Here is a 16,184-nt window from a genome sequence, read left to right as displayed (position 1 = left end):
GGAGATCGTGCCTTCTCCTCGCTGGGGCCACGACTCTGGATCAAGCTCCCGGAGAACATTAGGGCCTTAGATTCCCTCACTGCTTTTAAGTCACACCTCAAAACCCATTTATTTATCTCTGCCTTCACCTAAAGTCCTGGTTTTTGTTTTAGCTACTTTTCTGTGTTGTTTTTAGAATGCATTGTTTTAATTGCTCTGTCCAAAATTACTCTGTTTTTAATACATATAATTCGATCTCATTATAATGTTTTTAATTATTTTTAAATAATGTATTATCTTTTTTGTATTTTATACTATCCTATTTTCTGCCCTTCATTAGCACTTCTATTGCTTTGTATTATTGTTGTTGTGGCTGTCTATAATATGTTAAACACCTTGAGACCTCTTTGTATGTTAAAGTGTGCTGTACAAATAAAATCCATTATTATTATTATTATTATTATTATTATTAATGCCGATGAGGGACAACTGCTTGGTTACTGGTTCTTATCTTGTTCAACATGTCAGAAGTCTTTGATAAACTGAATCCAATTCTTCCTTTCCACATGGTCTGATTTTAAAATGTATACTGTATGTCTGTGTGTGTGTGTGTGTGTCTGTGTATGTGTATGTGTGTGTAAGGGATGAACTTTGATATATTTAATGATAGCTGATATATCTACTATCTGCTAAATAAGTCTGATGCAACTCTATAAGCAAGTGCACAAATGCAGCCTATAGGCCTATGTTTTTCCCTCAGTGATTGTCAGAATAGAAAGAAAGTGTTTAGAAACCCAAAAACAACAGCTAAAGGATTATTCTTTAATATTGTTTGTTTCAAGGAAAATCGTGATACCTGTGCTAAATGTTGAAAAATCATGGAAAGGGGCTTGCAATGATCCAGAATCCAGATCCAGTTAATATTAGAAAGTTAGCAGGTTATGTACCGAAATAGGAATGCGTATACAGACAACATGTTCATTTGTACAGAGTAGACAAACAAAGTAAAAATCCTTCGCATAATTAAAGATATATGAAACAAAAACAAATAATGGTGGTATCTCTTCAAGTAAGACATTCGTGTCTGGAAATAACATCAAAGATCGGTGCCGTGAGATTTGTGGGTCCCACATCGACGTATTTCCCCTTTAAGATTACGCGTCGGCTGGACTGTGGTTTGACGATTGGTGGTGGATCAGGGAGGGTACATCAAATTAAACACAGACAACGACGAGACCACGAGACAGTACAGGTCAGTGTTTATAATAGAAATGTGCTATATTACAAATCAAAATCTTAACGTTTCCTTTAAATGTAGTATTTGGTGGGTTCGCTGACGTTATATTCTCACGTATTCTTTCATGTTCTTCATCCTAGTCAACGCGGCCATATGTTTTCCTTTCAATGAGACCCACCAAGGCGAATCAATGGCATTGTGTGCCTGCATCTTATTGTTAGGTTCACAGGGCTGCTCTAATACGAGTACCGAAATACTCAGAGAACCCAAACGCTGTGTTTCGTAGAGGGTTCCACTGAAAGTCAGATTCAGTGTTCGTTCTTTGGTGTATAGAGGATGCGAAATTAATAATGTATGCAAGCATGGGGGCTTGTGTAATAGACTACTCTGTTTGTATGTTGCTGGCTGACACAAGGCCAAACTCAAAACATGACATGCAGAGAACGTTTGTACTCCGTGTTAGGTTTGTGTTAGTCCGCAAGGGATGGGACCACCACACACAAGATGCTTAATGAAGTTAATCAACATAACAATCTGTGATTCCAATTACATATTTTTGGCCTGAACACATTGCACTTTGGCTTATGTAGAATGTAGAAAAGACATGAAGGGGTGATAAGAAAGCAGTGTTGACATATATATTCAGGGTAAGTCAGGTCCGAAATAACTTTTAACTTTAAGAAGTTTACTGCACATCACCATTTGCTTTTTCCTCCTTTTCTGTCCCTGTTTCTGCATTCTGTGTTTGTCTGTCGAATCTAGCTTCCTGCCGTTCTCCACCATATCTGTCTAAACATGGGTCTTATCCTATTTATTATACACCTGCCACTACTGCTTAACCTCTACATACTGATACTCAAATGCAAACATTCACAAATTCACACACACTCACACACTCACACTCACACTCACACTCACACACACACACACACACACACACACACACACACACACACACACACTCACACTCACACAAACACACACACACACACTCACACACACACTCACAAACACACACACACACACACACACACACACACACACACACACACCCACTCACCCCCCCCCCCCCCCCCCCCCCCCCCCCACACACACACACACTATGTAGCAGCATTCTGCGCCAGCACTCTACCTAGTCATGTGTAAACAACAAACAACTTTTCTGACAGAGAAGCACTTTATTCTTTTTCTCTATTAGTTCATTTGACAAACTCTCTGTTCACTGAAGCAAAGTAACATCGGGTATAAATAGAAGTGGGGATTCTAGAAGATTCTTGGGAAAGGCACTTAACCTACCTCGCTTTATTCCCCCTACATCTCTTATCAATCTCCTGAAAACACTGCACTGAGTAGTTGAGCGGATTTTAAGTGGTATGATTGGAATATGAGCTGAGACACTGTAGCCTAATATGAGAGCACTGGGGTAGGAGGACATGCTTCCGAATTGGCATTCAAACTCTCAGTAAGATCCTGAAGCTGTCAGTGGAAGTGGTTGTGGATCAGTTCATCAATAGTTGTAGAGCTAAACACAGAGCTGGCAGAGATGATTAGCGTGCTGTTCACAGTCCCAAGAGGAGTGTGGTTTGATAGTACACCACCACCTCTGTTTATTCCTGTCTTTGTCTTGGGCTATGGTAGTGTGTGGACATCCCTCATTCGGAGGCTGTAGAGTAAGGAGGCTTGACAGTCAGGTGGCCCGTTGACAACTAGCGTTTAGCCAAGTGTTACCCAGAAGGCGACAGGAGCGTGATTCTGATGTGTTGTCAAGATGTCCGGGCGAGGTCCCTGGCGAGGCAGGAGGCGGACTCCGCTCTGGCGCGCTCACAGATTGGGTGGGTCTCGGCCGCGGCCTCGGCCCTGGTCCCGGCCCACACCGCGGGGGAGGTTGTAGCAGATGGCGGGGCAGGGAGGTGTATAATGTGGTTTGGTCGTTAGCACAACAGACGTGACATGACCGTGTGTATGTGTGCGCCAGGGGACTTATGGAAAGGGGAGGGAAAGTGAAAGGAAAGAGAAGAGAAGGGAAGGAGGGAAAAAGAGCTGGAGAGAGATGGAGTTGGGGAAGGAGAATAGAATTGACTGCAGGGCTGTTTGAGACAAGAGAAGAGTTTGGAGAGAGAAGAGACTGACATTCATTCTGTATAAAGGCAAGAAGAGCTGGACAGGAGGGGAAATGGGTGTAGGTGAAAGGGGACTAGTAGGGAAAATTAGGGAGGGAGGGAAGAGGGAGGACAATAATTAGGGGAGACGGTGTTTGGCCAGCTGCATTAACCCACCCTCAGCCAACTCTCAAAATAGGTGGGGGTGGAGAGGCTGGTGGAGGAGGGGCAAGATGAGGGGGTAGAGGGGCCGGAGGAGGGTGTGGAGGGGGAGGGGGTGGAAGTGGTCCCCCTCATATCCTGTCCCAGATGGGGAAGCCGTAATGATGCTGAGCTTGCAGTCTGCCTGTGTCTGCTAGCATTGGAGTGAGGCTACCTAGTAATGAGATCCCCAACCTGACCAGAACCATTGTGCTTTTGAGAACTGCACACAGGAGAACAACAACAACAGCTCTTCCCAGTGGTACAGCTACCCCAGTCATATTAGTGTTCTAGTGTTAATTGTGCTGTTTTCAACAGTGAGGATGTGTAATTGTGTTTTTTCCACGTGTAGTTTGGTGGTGGTGATTTAAATGTTTTATCTTGTCTGTTCTGTTTCATTGAGTATTTAAGTACTTTATTCTCTGGAGGAGTTGTTTTATCAGCTTTTTATTGACCAAATTGAGCGATTTGATCTTTCTCAAGTGTTAGCTCTCCTCTGCACAGAGACCCCTAGAAGCTCTTTGTCTTCAGCTGAGCTTCGGGGAATCGTGCATAAATAAAGCACCCCTGGGGGGGGGGTAGGAATACTAATCAACACTGACCTCAAATCAGCCTCCCACTGAATGCTCAAACCACAGCCCCTTATTTTACAGCACAAAAAACTGAGCCCACATCAGAGGGATGGGCACCAGCTTCCACCTCTGTCGAGCTGCATCATCGCTTCATCAATCTAAGCCACCTCGGAACTCTTCCTGAATGTGCTCACAGTCTAGCCACTCTCTGCCAATGACCCCCAAGAGAAAAGTAGATGCAGTGTTTTCATAATGAAAAGCCGTTTTATCTTGTCCTTTGTACAGAGCAATACAATCCAGATGCCAGCGTGTTTGGTTTGGTGCTGGTACTCTTTTGTGTAGCCTTCTCCTTGTCTTCATTCAGAACTGAGATTATCCACCAGGCAAGGCCCTCATGCCCCCCCTGTACCAGACTTCTTTGTGTGGGAGATTTCTGTGTCTGCTGACTGAATGAGTTTCTCAGATGCATCGCTGCTCTTAAACACAGGTTATTTATTTACATTTATTACAATTATTTATTACAATTATTTATTTCTATATTTTTTTTGTTTTTGTTTTGTTTTTGCTTGAACTGCCTATATCTGCATTAAAATGCGCAAATTAGCTCATTTTTGGAGCAGCACCAAGGCCATGTGTGCACGTACTGGCTCTTTCAAAACAAATAACAAAGGGTATTTTTCTCACTGTCAATTACAAACAATCATGAATATTCATGTTTGTCTGACTAAGACAGGACAACGCTGAGTCAAGCCAGCAGCCCTTGAGTTCATCACCTTGGGATGTCTGTGCGGTTCATCTGACTTCCGAGATGAGCAGGGTTTCTTTCCTAATTGCCACCCGTACCCGTTCCCCCCCCCTCCCCCTCATCAACATTCCACATGCATGGAGAGGCAAGTGTTAGGTTGTCAACACTATCGAACGTGAGGGAGAAGCGACCTTCTGGGCCTTAACACCACTTCACACGTCCTAATGGATGACTGAGATCTGGTTCCTCAGAGACCAGGACACCAGGCAGGAAATTCCGGCAGCCATAGTGACTAGTGGTGGAGATGGTTTATTGGTAAACCTAAATTGGAGAGGCTGCGCTCTACCAGGAGTGTGTTTGCTATGTCAACGTGGCGCCGTGTTGAAGTGCATGATGTCCCCATAGCAACAGGCTTGGTCATTCTAAACATGTGTGTGTATCTGTGTCAGCGCTGTGAGTGGGTGCTGCTGGGAAATCTGTCACTGTTTAAAATGCGCATTGTTTGTCATTGATGGAAATGTTGGAAAGCATTTGGGCTGATTTTTATTATAAAACGGAGAAAGATGATTTACAATAGATTTCTTTGCACAATTGACTTACTATTTTGTCAGGATCAATGCGACCGCTAAGTGAGCATATCTGACAGCCACACACACACCATTTATCAGGTATAGACAAGGCTATATGTTGTCATGGCAACCACAGATTAACATGCCCAGATGCTCTCTCCCTTTCTTGTTTGTCTCTCTGTCTCCTCCTCTCTCTCTCACTCTCTCTCTCTGTCTGTGTGTTTCTCTCTCTCTCCCTGGATTCTGTGTCCCTGTCCTTTGTGTTGCTTATTTGTGCTTCAATGGTAGAATGTCCTTCATAAGCCTCAATAATCTTGTTCGAACAAGCTCTTCATCCAGTTCTCTTTATCTCCCTCCCTTTCTCTCCCTTTCTCTCCCTGTTTTCCCCTGTCTCTCTACAGTCCTGGGATTCAGTCAACATGCCTGTGGCATCAACTGGCACGGAGCCTGGTGAGTTGGATTCAGTCGTGACTCAACATCTAGCCCTCTCTCGCTCTCTCTCTCTCTCTCTCTCTCTCTCTCTCTCTCTCTCTCTCTCCCTGTCCCTCTTCCTCTCCCTCTCCCTCTGCCTCTCTCTCTCTCTCTGTCTCTCTTCTCCTTTTTCCACATAACACTCTCAACTACCGTGTGTCGCTACACAGACAAATAATTTGCATTGGTAATGCTTGACAGTAATGCTTAATACATTGGTAATGCTTAACAGTAATGCTTAATACATTAGTTATGCTAGAGAGGTCCCTTTACATAAATATCAATATTAACAAATCAAAAACTATTATGTTATATAGTTATAGTTATGCAATGTCAGTGTTAAATCATTGAAACTCACAATGCAAATTTGGACACTACCACGTTTTACCAGATTAGCTAAAGGAGCAAGGGGGCTTAGCCTTTATGAGTTACATATCTGTAGATGATATCATGTATGACTTCATAAGGGCTCTAAGCCATGCTTAAAGAAGGTGGTTTAATCACATGGCTATCTCACAGTCCGGCGCAGGAGGTGCCATATTGAATGTAATCCTCTCTTGATAGCTGTTGAAGTGATACTCAGACTGAGCATACAGTGGCTCAGCGGCGTCAGTGAGAGAGGGATTAGAGGTCTGGGGATGGAGGAAAGCCACAGTGTGTCAGGTGGGCTGCTACTGCAGGATGGACGACCTCGTAGGCTAAATCACTGGGGGTCTAACCCCTGCCCCCACGAACTGGTGCATGTGTTACAGATAGCCATTGGCTGTCACTCGTGATGTCGAATAGTTGACACCATTGATAGACACATACGTAGGTAGAAGGACACCTACACGGGGCATGTGAACGTGCAGCTGAACGCACACACACACACACACACACACACACACACACACACACACACACACACACACACACACACACACACACAGAGACTAATGTATTCATGGGCTCTCCACTTGTAAGCATAGCACAGCAGCACATCTCACAGTCATCAACCGCCGTGGGTTATTCATCGCCACATTATAAATTGAAAGTTCACAACAGCATCCATTTATAAGCAAACAGAGAACAGTGGAGAACCCTCTCCAGCGGTCCTTGAGCCCCCCTGGTCATCGATTTTTCATGCCGACTCAATAGAGACCATTGATGGTCAGAGCAGAATATTGACTTTTCCCATGTATGGCTGAGCTCGTGTTGAAGGTTTGCCAATAAAATAGCAGATGTAAGAACTAAGTTGCTAACGCTTAAAAATGAGGGTTCTACCATTGACTGTGGAAAAAAAACATTAGATGCTAATTTGATGGTATCTACAAAATAGATATTAAAACACAGAACTGATACTAAAAAAAGTTGCAGCTTGTAGGCATAGGTGTGTTGTATATAAATCACACAATCAATGGTGGCACTGGCAGGACAGGTGTAAAATGGTATGAAATAATGTATAATTAGTATGATTTATCATGGTCATTGCCACCCACAGTACGGTAGTATTATCCAGCAAAACCTGAAGGTGTTTGTGAGGGCCAGGGCTTCGCCTGCTTACAGCAGTGAAAATGGATCTCTGTTTCTGAGGCAGAGCGTGCCTGTTTGTCGCTTTTGGATTTTGGCTTATTTTGAATGCACTCAGCATAAAAGGTGTGGTCGTACTTTGGGGCGTTCTGCAGCTGATGCGTTTCACTTAGCAGTGCCTAAAGCTAGTTTAGGGTTCACACGTCACTATCTTTAAAGCAACAGTATGTAGGTTTTACCACATTTGAGGTAGGATGTTACAGGTGAGTAGATTTTGTACCGTCTTGATTTTGTATGTAATTCTCTCTAGCTGCCCAGGTGTTTCAATATGTGTTTTTTTTAAATCCAAAACCCCTGGAACATGTAAGAAATGCCTTACAGCACAACGTCAACAAGTATATCAGCAAAACACATCTGTTAGCAAACTAGCTAACTTTTAAAATCATTTCCAACGGTGCCTTTTAGCAAATTAGCCTGTTAGTTTTAGACAAAAACTCCTTACTGCTGCTTTTAATGTTTTTACATTGTACGGTAATAGCAAGATCCCATCAAGGTCATTGTGAGCTCAAAGAGCCTAAAGCTATTGGATTATTCTTCATGCTTTCCTTTCTCTCTTTCTGTCTCTTTTTTTCTCTCTCTCTCTCTCTCCCTCCAGCTGTTCCTCAGGTCCTAGACACCCTGAGCGATAGCAACAGCTCCACCACTGCCAATGACCTTGACCTCATCTTTCTCAAGGGCATCATGGAGAGCCCTGTGGTGAGGCAACCCTTCCTTGCACCCCTCCCCCCCCCCCCCCCCCACCCCCCACCCCCCCATCCACACCCACACCCACACCCACACCTTCCGTTGGTCACCCCATGCACCCCCACACCTTGGCTGGGTCACCCCAATCCACACCTTCCCTGAATTAGTTGCGTTAGTCAGTGATACATCCTAATATTTCAAACGTCAATCTAGGTCTCAGATATTTTTACTCTGTTTTTGTGTGTAAGAGATTTCAGCCAAAAAGCCCAGTTTGTTTTCAAATCTGGCTCTGTCATTTACAAAAATATAATACACTAATAATCACAAAAGAACAAACGCTTGCTATACTTCAAAGAGCAAATGTTAATAATATACCTGGGGACCAAAACACCAGCAGTCTGAACTTGAAACAGACTCAAACCAACAGAAGTAATCGATGTCAATTACTAGCCTGCCTTTAGACACACATCACGCATCACGCATCACGCATCACACAGCGCGCATCGCGCATCGCGCATCGCGCATCTCGCATCGCTCATCGCTCATCACGCACAACGCACAACGCACAATGCACAGCGCATCACGCATCACGCATCACGCATCACGCATCACGCATCACGCATCACGCATCGCGCATCACGCATCACGCATCGCGCATCACGCATCGCGCATCACGCATCACGCATCACGCACAACGCATCGCTCATCGCGCATCGCGCATCGCGCATCACGCATCACGCATCACGCATCACACATCACACTTCACCACACTCAACCAATTACTGACTCATCAGCACATGAACGTTCAAGCAGATTCTTCATCCTAGAGCAAGTGTCTCTGTGTCACATCTGCTTCCCCTTGGGCAGACAAGGAGTGACAGTCGGAGTTAAATATAGCCTCTCAAAATGAAGAACAGAAGATCATTTTGCATGCAGGACTCCAAAACTGGTATCAAACAGCATCGAGAGATGCAACAGGTTCCTGGCCCTACGTACGGATGTTTGCATTTTTCCAAGTGTTCAAAAGTAAAATTGGAGTAGAAGTAAACAACATAAGTGTTTATCACAGTACTTTTAACGTATGCCTTGTGACTAAATCGTTTGTAGTTTTGCTGATTGCTGGATGGATGTAGCAAGTCCATTGCGAGAATAGCGTGTTAAAGGGTAGGTGATGGTAGAGGGTCGGTCACCTTAGATATGGCGAATCTTCAGTTACATTTGATGACTTGCAGTTTGAACTGACTGATGTGGGGATGACCTAAAAAGGCTTCATCAGAACCACAGCCTGAGCTTAACTTCATTCATTAGCAATTGGCAATAGCCATAAAACACTTAACTTCACTGTGCACCACTTACAATAATCATATGCTAAAGGAAAACGCACTGTACCCTCGATTACTTAGAATAGTCATCTGGTAAATTAAACCATACAGTACCCTTGGTTACTTAGAATAGTCATCTGGTAAATTAAACCATACAGTACCCTTGGTTACTTAGAATAGTCATCTGGTAAATTAAACCATACAGTACCCTTGGTTACTTAGAATAGTCATCTGGTAAATTAAACCATACAGTACCCTTGGTCACTTAGAATAGTCATCTGGTAAATTAAACCATACAGTACCCTTGGTCACTTGTATAGTGATATGCTAAATTAAAACACTCTGTACCCTCGGTTGCCAGAATAGTCATCTGGTAAATTAAACCATACTGTGTCCTCGGTCACATGGAACAGTCATCTTGTAAAGGAAAACATACTGTTCCCTCGGTTACTTCGAATAGTCTTCTGCTAAAGGCAGACATACTGCACCCTTGGACACTTAGAATAGTCATGTTTGCGTCTGACCCATGGTGAGTTAATTGTGTCCAGACCAGTGGAGAGTGCACTTCAGAGCCTTGGCTCTCAGCCATAATTGAATAGAAGAGGGGCAGCCCAGACTGATCTGGCACATCAGTGTGTCTCTAACAGTGTGAGGACCCAGCTCTTCTAAAGGCTTTGGTGACCCAGTTGCTCAATTATAACATCAAAAGCTTTCACAGAACAGATGTAGATGTAGATGACAGGGACCTGTTTAAAATAATCCCACATTTCTTATCGTCTGTGTGTGTATTTCTGTGTGTGTGTCTGTGTGTCTGTTTCTGCATGTGTGTGTGCGTGTGTGTGCTTGTGCCCGTGTGTGTGTATTTCTGTGTGTGCCTGTGTGTCTTTCTGCATGTGTGCGCGTGCTTGTGCGTGTGTGTGTGTGTGCTTGTGCGCGTGTGTGTATTTCTGTGTGGGTGCTTGTGTGTGTGTGTGTGTGTGTGTGTGTGTGTGTGTTTGCGTACTCACCAGGAGCCTGAGAGCCCGAACGAGACCCGTCTGGAGGCGGTGCGGGACAACAACGTGGAGCTGGTCCAGGACATCCTGCGAGACCTGAGCCCCTTCACCCACCGCAGCAACACGGTGGCCGAGCTCGCCAACATCCTCAACGAGCCGCACTTCCAGGTACGGCACAGGACACACCAGCCTGGCAGCTCGCTCACGCCACTGACAACCATAGGGGAAAGTTGAGATTGAGGACTTTGGAAGAGAGCTGGAATGATACACAGTTGTGGTGTGGTCTTAATAAGACATGCCCAACACATATATTTTAGTTCACTGTTCTGTTTTTATGATATGATAGCTTGACCAGGCATTTAGTTTATTAACAGGCATGTGTCCTTATTTCAGTACAGACATAGCACACATGTAAAGGAGAAACTAAACCTAAACTCCATACACCTTTACAGCCACTAGTATACTTGCCCATGTAAGCTCCACACACCTGTGTAGCCACTAGTATACTTGCCCATGTAAGCTCAATACACCTGTGTAGCCACTAGTATACCTGCCCATGTAGGCTCAAAACACCTTTGTAGCCACTAGTATACTTGCCCATGTAAGCTCAATAAACCTGTGTAGCCACTAGTATACTTGCCCATGTAAGCTCAATACACCTGTGTAGCCACTAGTATACTTGCCCATGTAAGCTCCACACACCTGTGTAGCCACTAGTATACTTGCCCATGTAAGCTCAATACACCTGTGTAGCCACTAGTATACTTGCCCATGTAAGCTCAATACACCTGTGTAGCCACTAGTATACCTGCCCATGTAGGCTCAAAACACCTTTGTAGCCACTAGTATACTTGCCCATGTAAGCTCAATACACCTGTGTAGCCACTAGTATACTTGCCCATGTACGCTCAATAAACCTGTGTAGCCACTAGTATACTTGCCCATGTGTAGCCACTAGTATACTTGCCCATGTAAGCTCAATAAACCTGTGTAGCCACTAGTATACTTGCCCATGTAAGCTCAATACACCTTTATAGCCGCTAGTAAACTTGTGCATGTACGCCTTGTCCCTGCTGACTGTGTGCTGTTTGATTGGCAGTCACTGCTGGAGACTCATGACTCGGTGGCGGCCCAGACGTGTGAGACTCCGCCCCCCAGCCCCTGTGCCTTCATCGAGGCCCCCGTCACCACCGTCCCCCCCTTGCAAGCCGACTCCATCAGGATGGTGGGCATCCGCAAGGTGGCTGGAGAACACCTGGTGAGACTTTGATTTACTTCTTTAAATATCTGTTTTTCCCCTGAGGTGTGTCTCAGTCTGTGCAGGGCTGTTGGTGTGTGCGGGTGCGGCATAGGTTGGTTAGAAAATAATACACCTGTTGAACTGCTTTAGGGAGACCTGTTGCCATGTAGGAGTTGGACTTTTTAATCTCAAAATAGTTCCTGTTGTTGTTCCTGCTGAACCAGAGTAACCAAAGAACCCAAGTTATGTACTCTGCCCATCTCAAGTCCCCCAGACTGCATGTAAAGAACCCAAGTAATGTTCTCTGACCAGCTAAAGTCCCCCAAACTGCATGTAAAAGATCCCAAGTTATGTTTTCTGCCCATCTGAAGTCCCCCAGACTGCATGTGAAAGACATGCTGTTATCACAAGATAGAGACTGCGCTGTCATTGTTTCATTGAATATTAGACTTGAATTCACACCCACACAAGTATTAGTTAGGTGTTTCGTCTCTGAAACTCCTTTAAGATCCACTTGAGGTTTCCCTTAAAAAGCCCTAAGCCTTTGCTACTGATTGTCTGTCTTGTTAAAGTGCCTTGAGACAATTTTATTGTTTTGGCAATATTAATTTAATTTAATTGTCCGCTACACCAGTCCATCTGTCCTTTAATGACTCATTGTCACTGGGGTCAATATCCCACAGTCCTCTATTCCATGCTGAATGAGCGGAGATGAAACGTCCCTATTAACCAACGTGCTATAGATTTCATAAATACGTCGTGTGTGTATTTACACCAGCTGAGTATATCTGTACACCAACAGGTAGGACGGTTATACTGTATGTAGCGAGAAAGAAGTCTAAAGATAATCAGTTGTTATTGTTGGAGCACTGGTTGGTGCTTCAGTGGTGTCGAATCCCTTTTGGGTTCATGTGAAAATAGGCTTTTGTTTAGAGGGGCTTACCCTGAAGCAAGGAGAACAGGGGCTTCATTCCCTAGAGTCAGGCAGTCAGCACAGACACGGCGAGAGGGACCGGAGACCTGTGCCTGTCTATTTGTGTCCTCCCTCTTGACTGGCATGGATAGACAAAGGCTGAAGAATGGAATGGTAATGTATGGCTTATCAGCAATTTCAAAATAAACTTTCTTTTCCAAAACGGCTGGAAAACTTTCAGCAAAATGTTCAGGTTGTTTTTTTTTTTTTTTACACGCTGTCAATTACACCAAAATATGCACTTGAATAGAATCCCATATAAATGTATCCATGGAACTGTCACCAACTGGAGATCGTGGAGAGAGCCTGCTAAGTTTGGCACAGAAATAAAACTTGCCTTGAAAGTGCGACAGGCCTTTGTTCCTCCAGGGGATTCAGTGGCGTCCTTTAAGGATGCTCACAAACAGGCATCTCACTCCGGCTTCAGTGGCGTCCTTTAAGGATGCTCACAGACAGGCATTTTAATCCGGCTTCCTATCAGCCACTGCACTGTCAGGCGTCGTCATCCTGCTGATCTGTCACTCATGGGTTCCGCAGTGTGTGTGTGTGTGTGTGTTTGTGGGTTTTAGTTTCTGTTTGTGTTTTTTTGCGTGTGTGTGTGTATGTGTGCATGAGTGTGTGTGTATGTATGTGTATATATGTGTGTGTGTGTGTGTGTGTGTGTGTGTGTGTGTGTGTGTGTGTATATGTGTGTGCCTGTGTGTGTGTGTGTGTGTGTGTGTGTGTGTGTGTGTGTATATGTGTGTGCCTGTGTGTGTGTGTGTAATCATATCTCAGTGTATCAGCAGGGAGTGACTCCCATGTAGAGGCCAGCGGGATGGTGGAACATGTGTGTCTGTTTGTTTGTTTGTTTGTTTGCCTATTTGTTTACGTGTTTGTGCTGCCCCTCAGGGCGTGACGTTCCGTGTGGAGAAGGGGGAGCTGGTGATTGCTCGTATCCTGCACGGGGGCATGATCGACCAGCAGGGCCTGCTGCACGTGGGCGACATCATCAAGGAGGTGAACGGGCGGGAGGTGGGCAACGACCCGAGCATTCTTCAGGAGGTGCTGCAGGAGGCCAGCGGCAGCGTGGTGCTCAAGATCCTGCCCAGCTACCAGGAGGCCCACCCTCCACCCCAGGTGAAGGGACCGCTCTCTCGCTCTCTCTCTCTCTCTTCCTCTTTCCAGCTCTCTCTCTTTCTCTCTCATTCTCTCTCCCTCTTTCTCTCTCTTTCCCTCTCTCCCTCTCTCTCTCTCTCTCTCCCTCTCCCTTTCCCTTCTCTCTCCCTCTTTCTCTCTCCCTATCTCTCTCTCCCTCCCTCTTTCTCTCTCTTTGTGTCTCTCCCTCTCTCTCTCTCACACAAACACACACTAACACCAACAAACCAACACAGTATCCAAATATTGATAAAGAAGCTGTTATGTCACACAATATACTGTCACGGACTCATACCCATAGTATATACAAAATGTGAGGAAGATGTGAAGTTATAAACTCAGTGTTTAATGTGATGAAGATATGAAGTTATAAACTGTGAAGTTATAAACTCAGTGTTTAATGTGAGGGAGATGTTAAGTTATAAACTGTGAAGTTATAAACTCATTGTTTAATGTGAGGGAGATGTAAAGTTATAAACTGTGAAGTTATAAACTCATTGTTTAATGTGAGGGAGATGTTAAGTTATAAACTGTGAAGTTATAAATTCAGTGTTTAATGTGACGGAGATGTGAAGTTATAAACTCAGTTTTTAATGTGAGGGAGATATGAAGTTATAAACTGTGAAGTTATAAACTCATTGTTTAATGTGAGGGAGATGTGAAGTTATAAACTGTGAAGTTATAAACTCAGTTTTTAATGTGAGGGAGATATGAAGTTATAAACTCAGTGTTTACTGTGAGGTAGATGTGACATTATAAACTCAATGTTTAACGTGAGGGAGATGTGAGCATTGCACGTGCTGAGTTGTACCTTGGCCACTTAGATAGTTCATATCTGATAACAGGATGCTTTTAGTGATTCACATCCAACCAAAAATAAACACAATTTCCTCTAGTGTTTGGAATGAACTTAAATGATTGAACAGTCTGAAGACCTTGAGAAGCATCAGGTTGAATCAAGAGCCTCCAGCTCTTCCCAGCAGGGCAGGGGTTTGTGATGTCGCTGAACACGTCAGCACACTCCTCTCTCCTCTGTTGTCATGGATACCAGTTCTGGGAACTGAGCAATCCCAGTTTTCCTTTTTTGGGCTTTCCGCCCTTTCATCTCCGGTTGGATATCTGCACGTAGGGAAGGAGAGAGAGATGGAGAGAAATTAAGACGTCAGAAGATGTGTCTGAGCTCCACGCTTCCAGAGCTGGTGTGTGGTCTCAAAGGGATTATGTGAAATCAGAGCACATGAGAAGGAGAGGGAGAAAATACTCATCCTTCCCTACTGAGATGCATCTCTCAAAATATCCTGCTCTTTTTCATGTGTTGTTCAAAACATCATAACCATATAATCAGGGGTTATATTACCGTGTCTTTATGGTTCGATGAATGGGAAAGGTTGCTATATGGGGCCGAGTTGAAATCTTGAATGTCCACAACATGTTGTTGTTTTGTGTCCTCAGTCTAGACTGCTAATGTTTCCATGAGTATACCCAGCCAAATGAGTACAACCAGCCAAGAAAAATACTTTGGTGTTTATAAAAATGACACTGGTCACTCTGCTCTTCTCCCCCCAGGTGTTTGTGAAGTGCCACATCGACTATGACCCAGCCAATGACAACCTCATTCCCTGTAAGGAGGCCGGGATGAGTTTTACCCGAGGGGAAATCCTCCAGATCGTCAATCAAGAAGATGTCAACTGGTGGCAGGTGGGTGGGAGGAGTTCCTGCTGATGTGAATTCATTTATTCGTTTTGTTTGCACCTTAGACACTATACTACATTCCTACACACACACACACACACACACACACACACACAAACACACCCGACACACACACACACAGATCCATCCATGTGTGTGTGTGTGTGCTGGATAAATAGAGGATGAATAGAATATCATAGACAGCAGACGACAGAAAATTGAAATAGAGAGACTATCACTGAAGGAGATAGACAGGCGGACATAAAGATTAAGAGAGACATAAAGAGATTAGAGTGAAGTGTGTATGTGTGTGTACTTGTTCTTATGTAAACATATATAAATATATATATATATATATATATATATATATATATGTGTGTGTGTAATAAGTGTACACACATACACAAAACTCTTCCCCATATCTCCTTTGTTTCTCCCATTCTTCTGTTTCGGCTTCCCACCCCTCTCCCTTCTCCGTGTTCATTTGTAAATGGGAGTATATCACTCTCTCGCAGAGTCTCCGCTGAAGCACCCTCTCACATTAAAAATCTCAGAGGTCAGGTGGTGGCAAATGCTCTCGAGTGCCTACGCCGTACTGACGTCAGTGTTTCCTGTTCCTGTTTCAGGCCCGACGTGTGGAAGGAGGCTGCACTGGCCTGATCCCCAGTCAGCTCCTGGAGGAGAAGAGGAAGGCCTTCG

The 16,184-nt window shown here is 44.4% G+C and overlaps 1 protein-coding gene across 1 annotated transcript in view; it reads left to right on the top strand.

Annotated features, from left to right (window-relative positions):
* Window positions 1–5,821: 5,821 nt before the first annotated feature.
* The window catches only part of mpp2a (MAGUK p55 scaffold protein 2a), a gene marked incomplete at both ends in the record, with an annotated part of 13,335 nt that continues 2,972 nt past the window's right edge, over window positions 5,822–16,184 (top strand). The window contains 7 exons of the mRNA XM_080840329.1: window positions 5,822–5,852; window positions 8,038–8,138; window positions 10,459–10,611; window positions 11,543–11,701; window positions 13,548–13,775; window positions 15,360–15,491; window positions 16,112–16,184. The exon at window positions 16,112–16,184 is cut by the window's right edge and continues 27 nt beyond it. Coding sequence (XP_080696455.1) covers window positions 5,822–5,852; window positions 8,038–8,138; window positions 10,459–10,611; window positions 11,543–11,701; window positions 13,548–13,775; window positions 15,360–15,491; window positions 16,112–16,184 — 877 coding nt within the window. The remainder of the gene's footprint in view (window positions 5,853–8,037; window positions 8,139–10,458; window positions 10,612–11,542; window positions 11,702–13,547; window positions 13,776–15,359; window positions 15,492–16,111) is intronic.

Source organism: Sprattus sprattus (genome assembly GCF_963457725.1).
Source record: "Sprattus sprattus genome assembly, chromosome: 6".
Classification (NCBI taxonomy): domain Eukaryota; kingdom Metazoa; phylum Chordata; class Actinopteri; order Clupeiformes; family Clupeidae; genus Sprattus; species Sprattus sprattus.
This window is presented reverse-complemented; position numbering and strand designations above follow the sequence as displayed.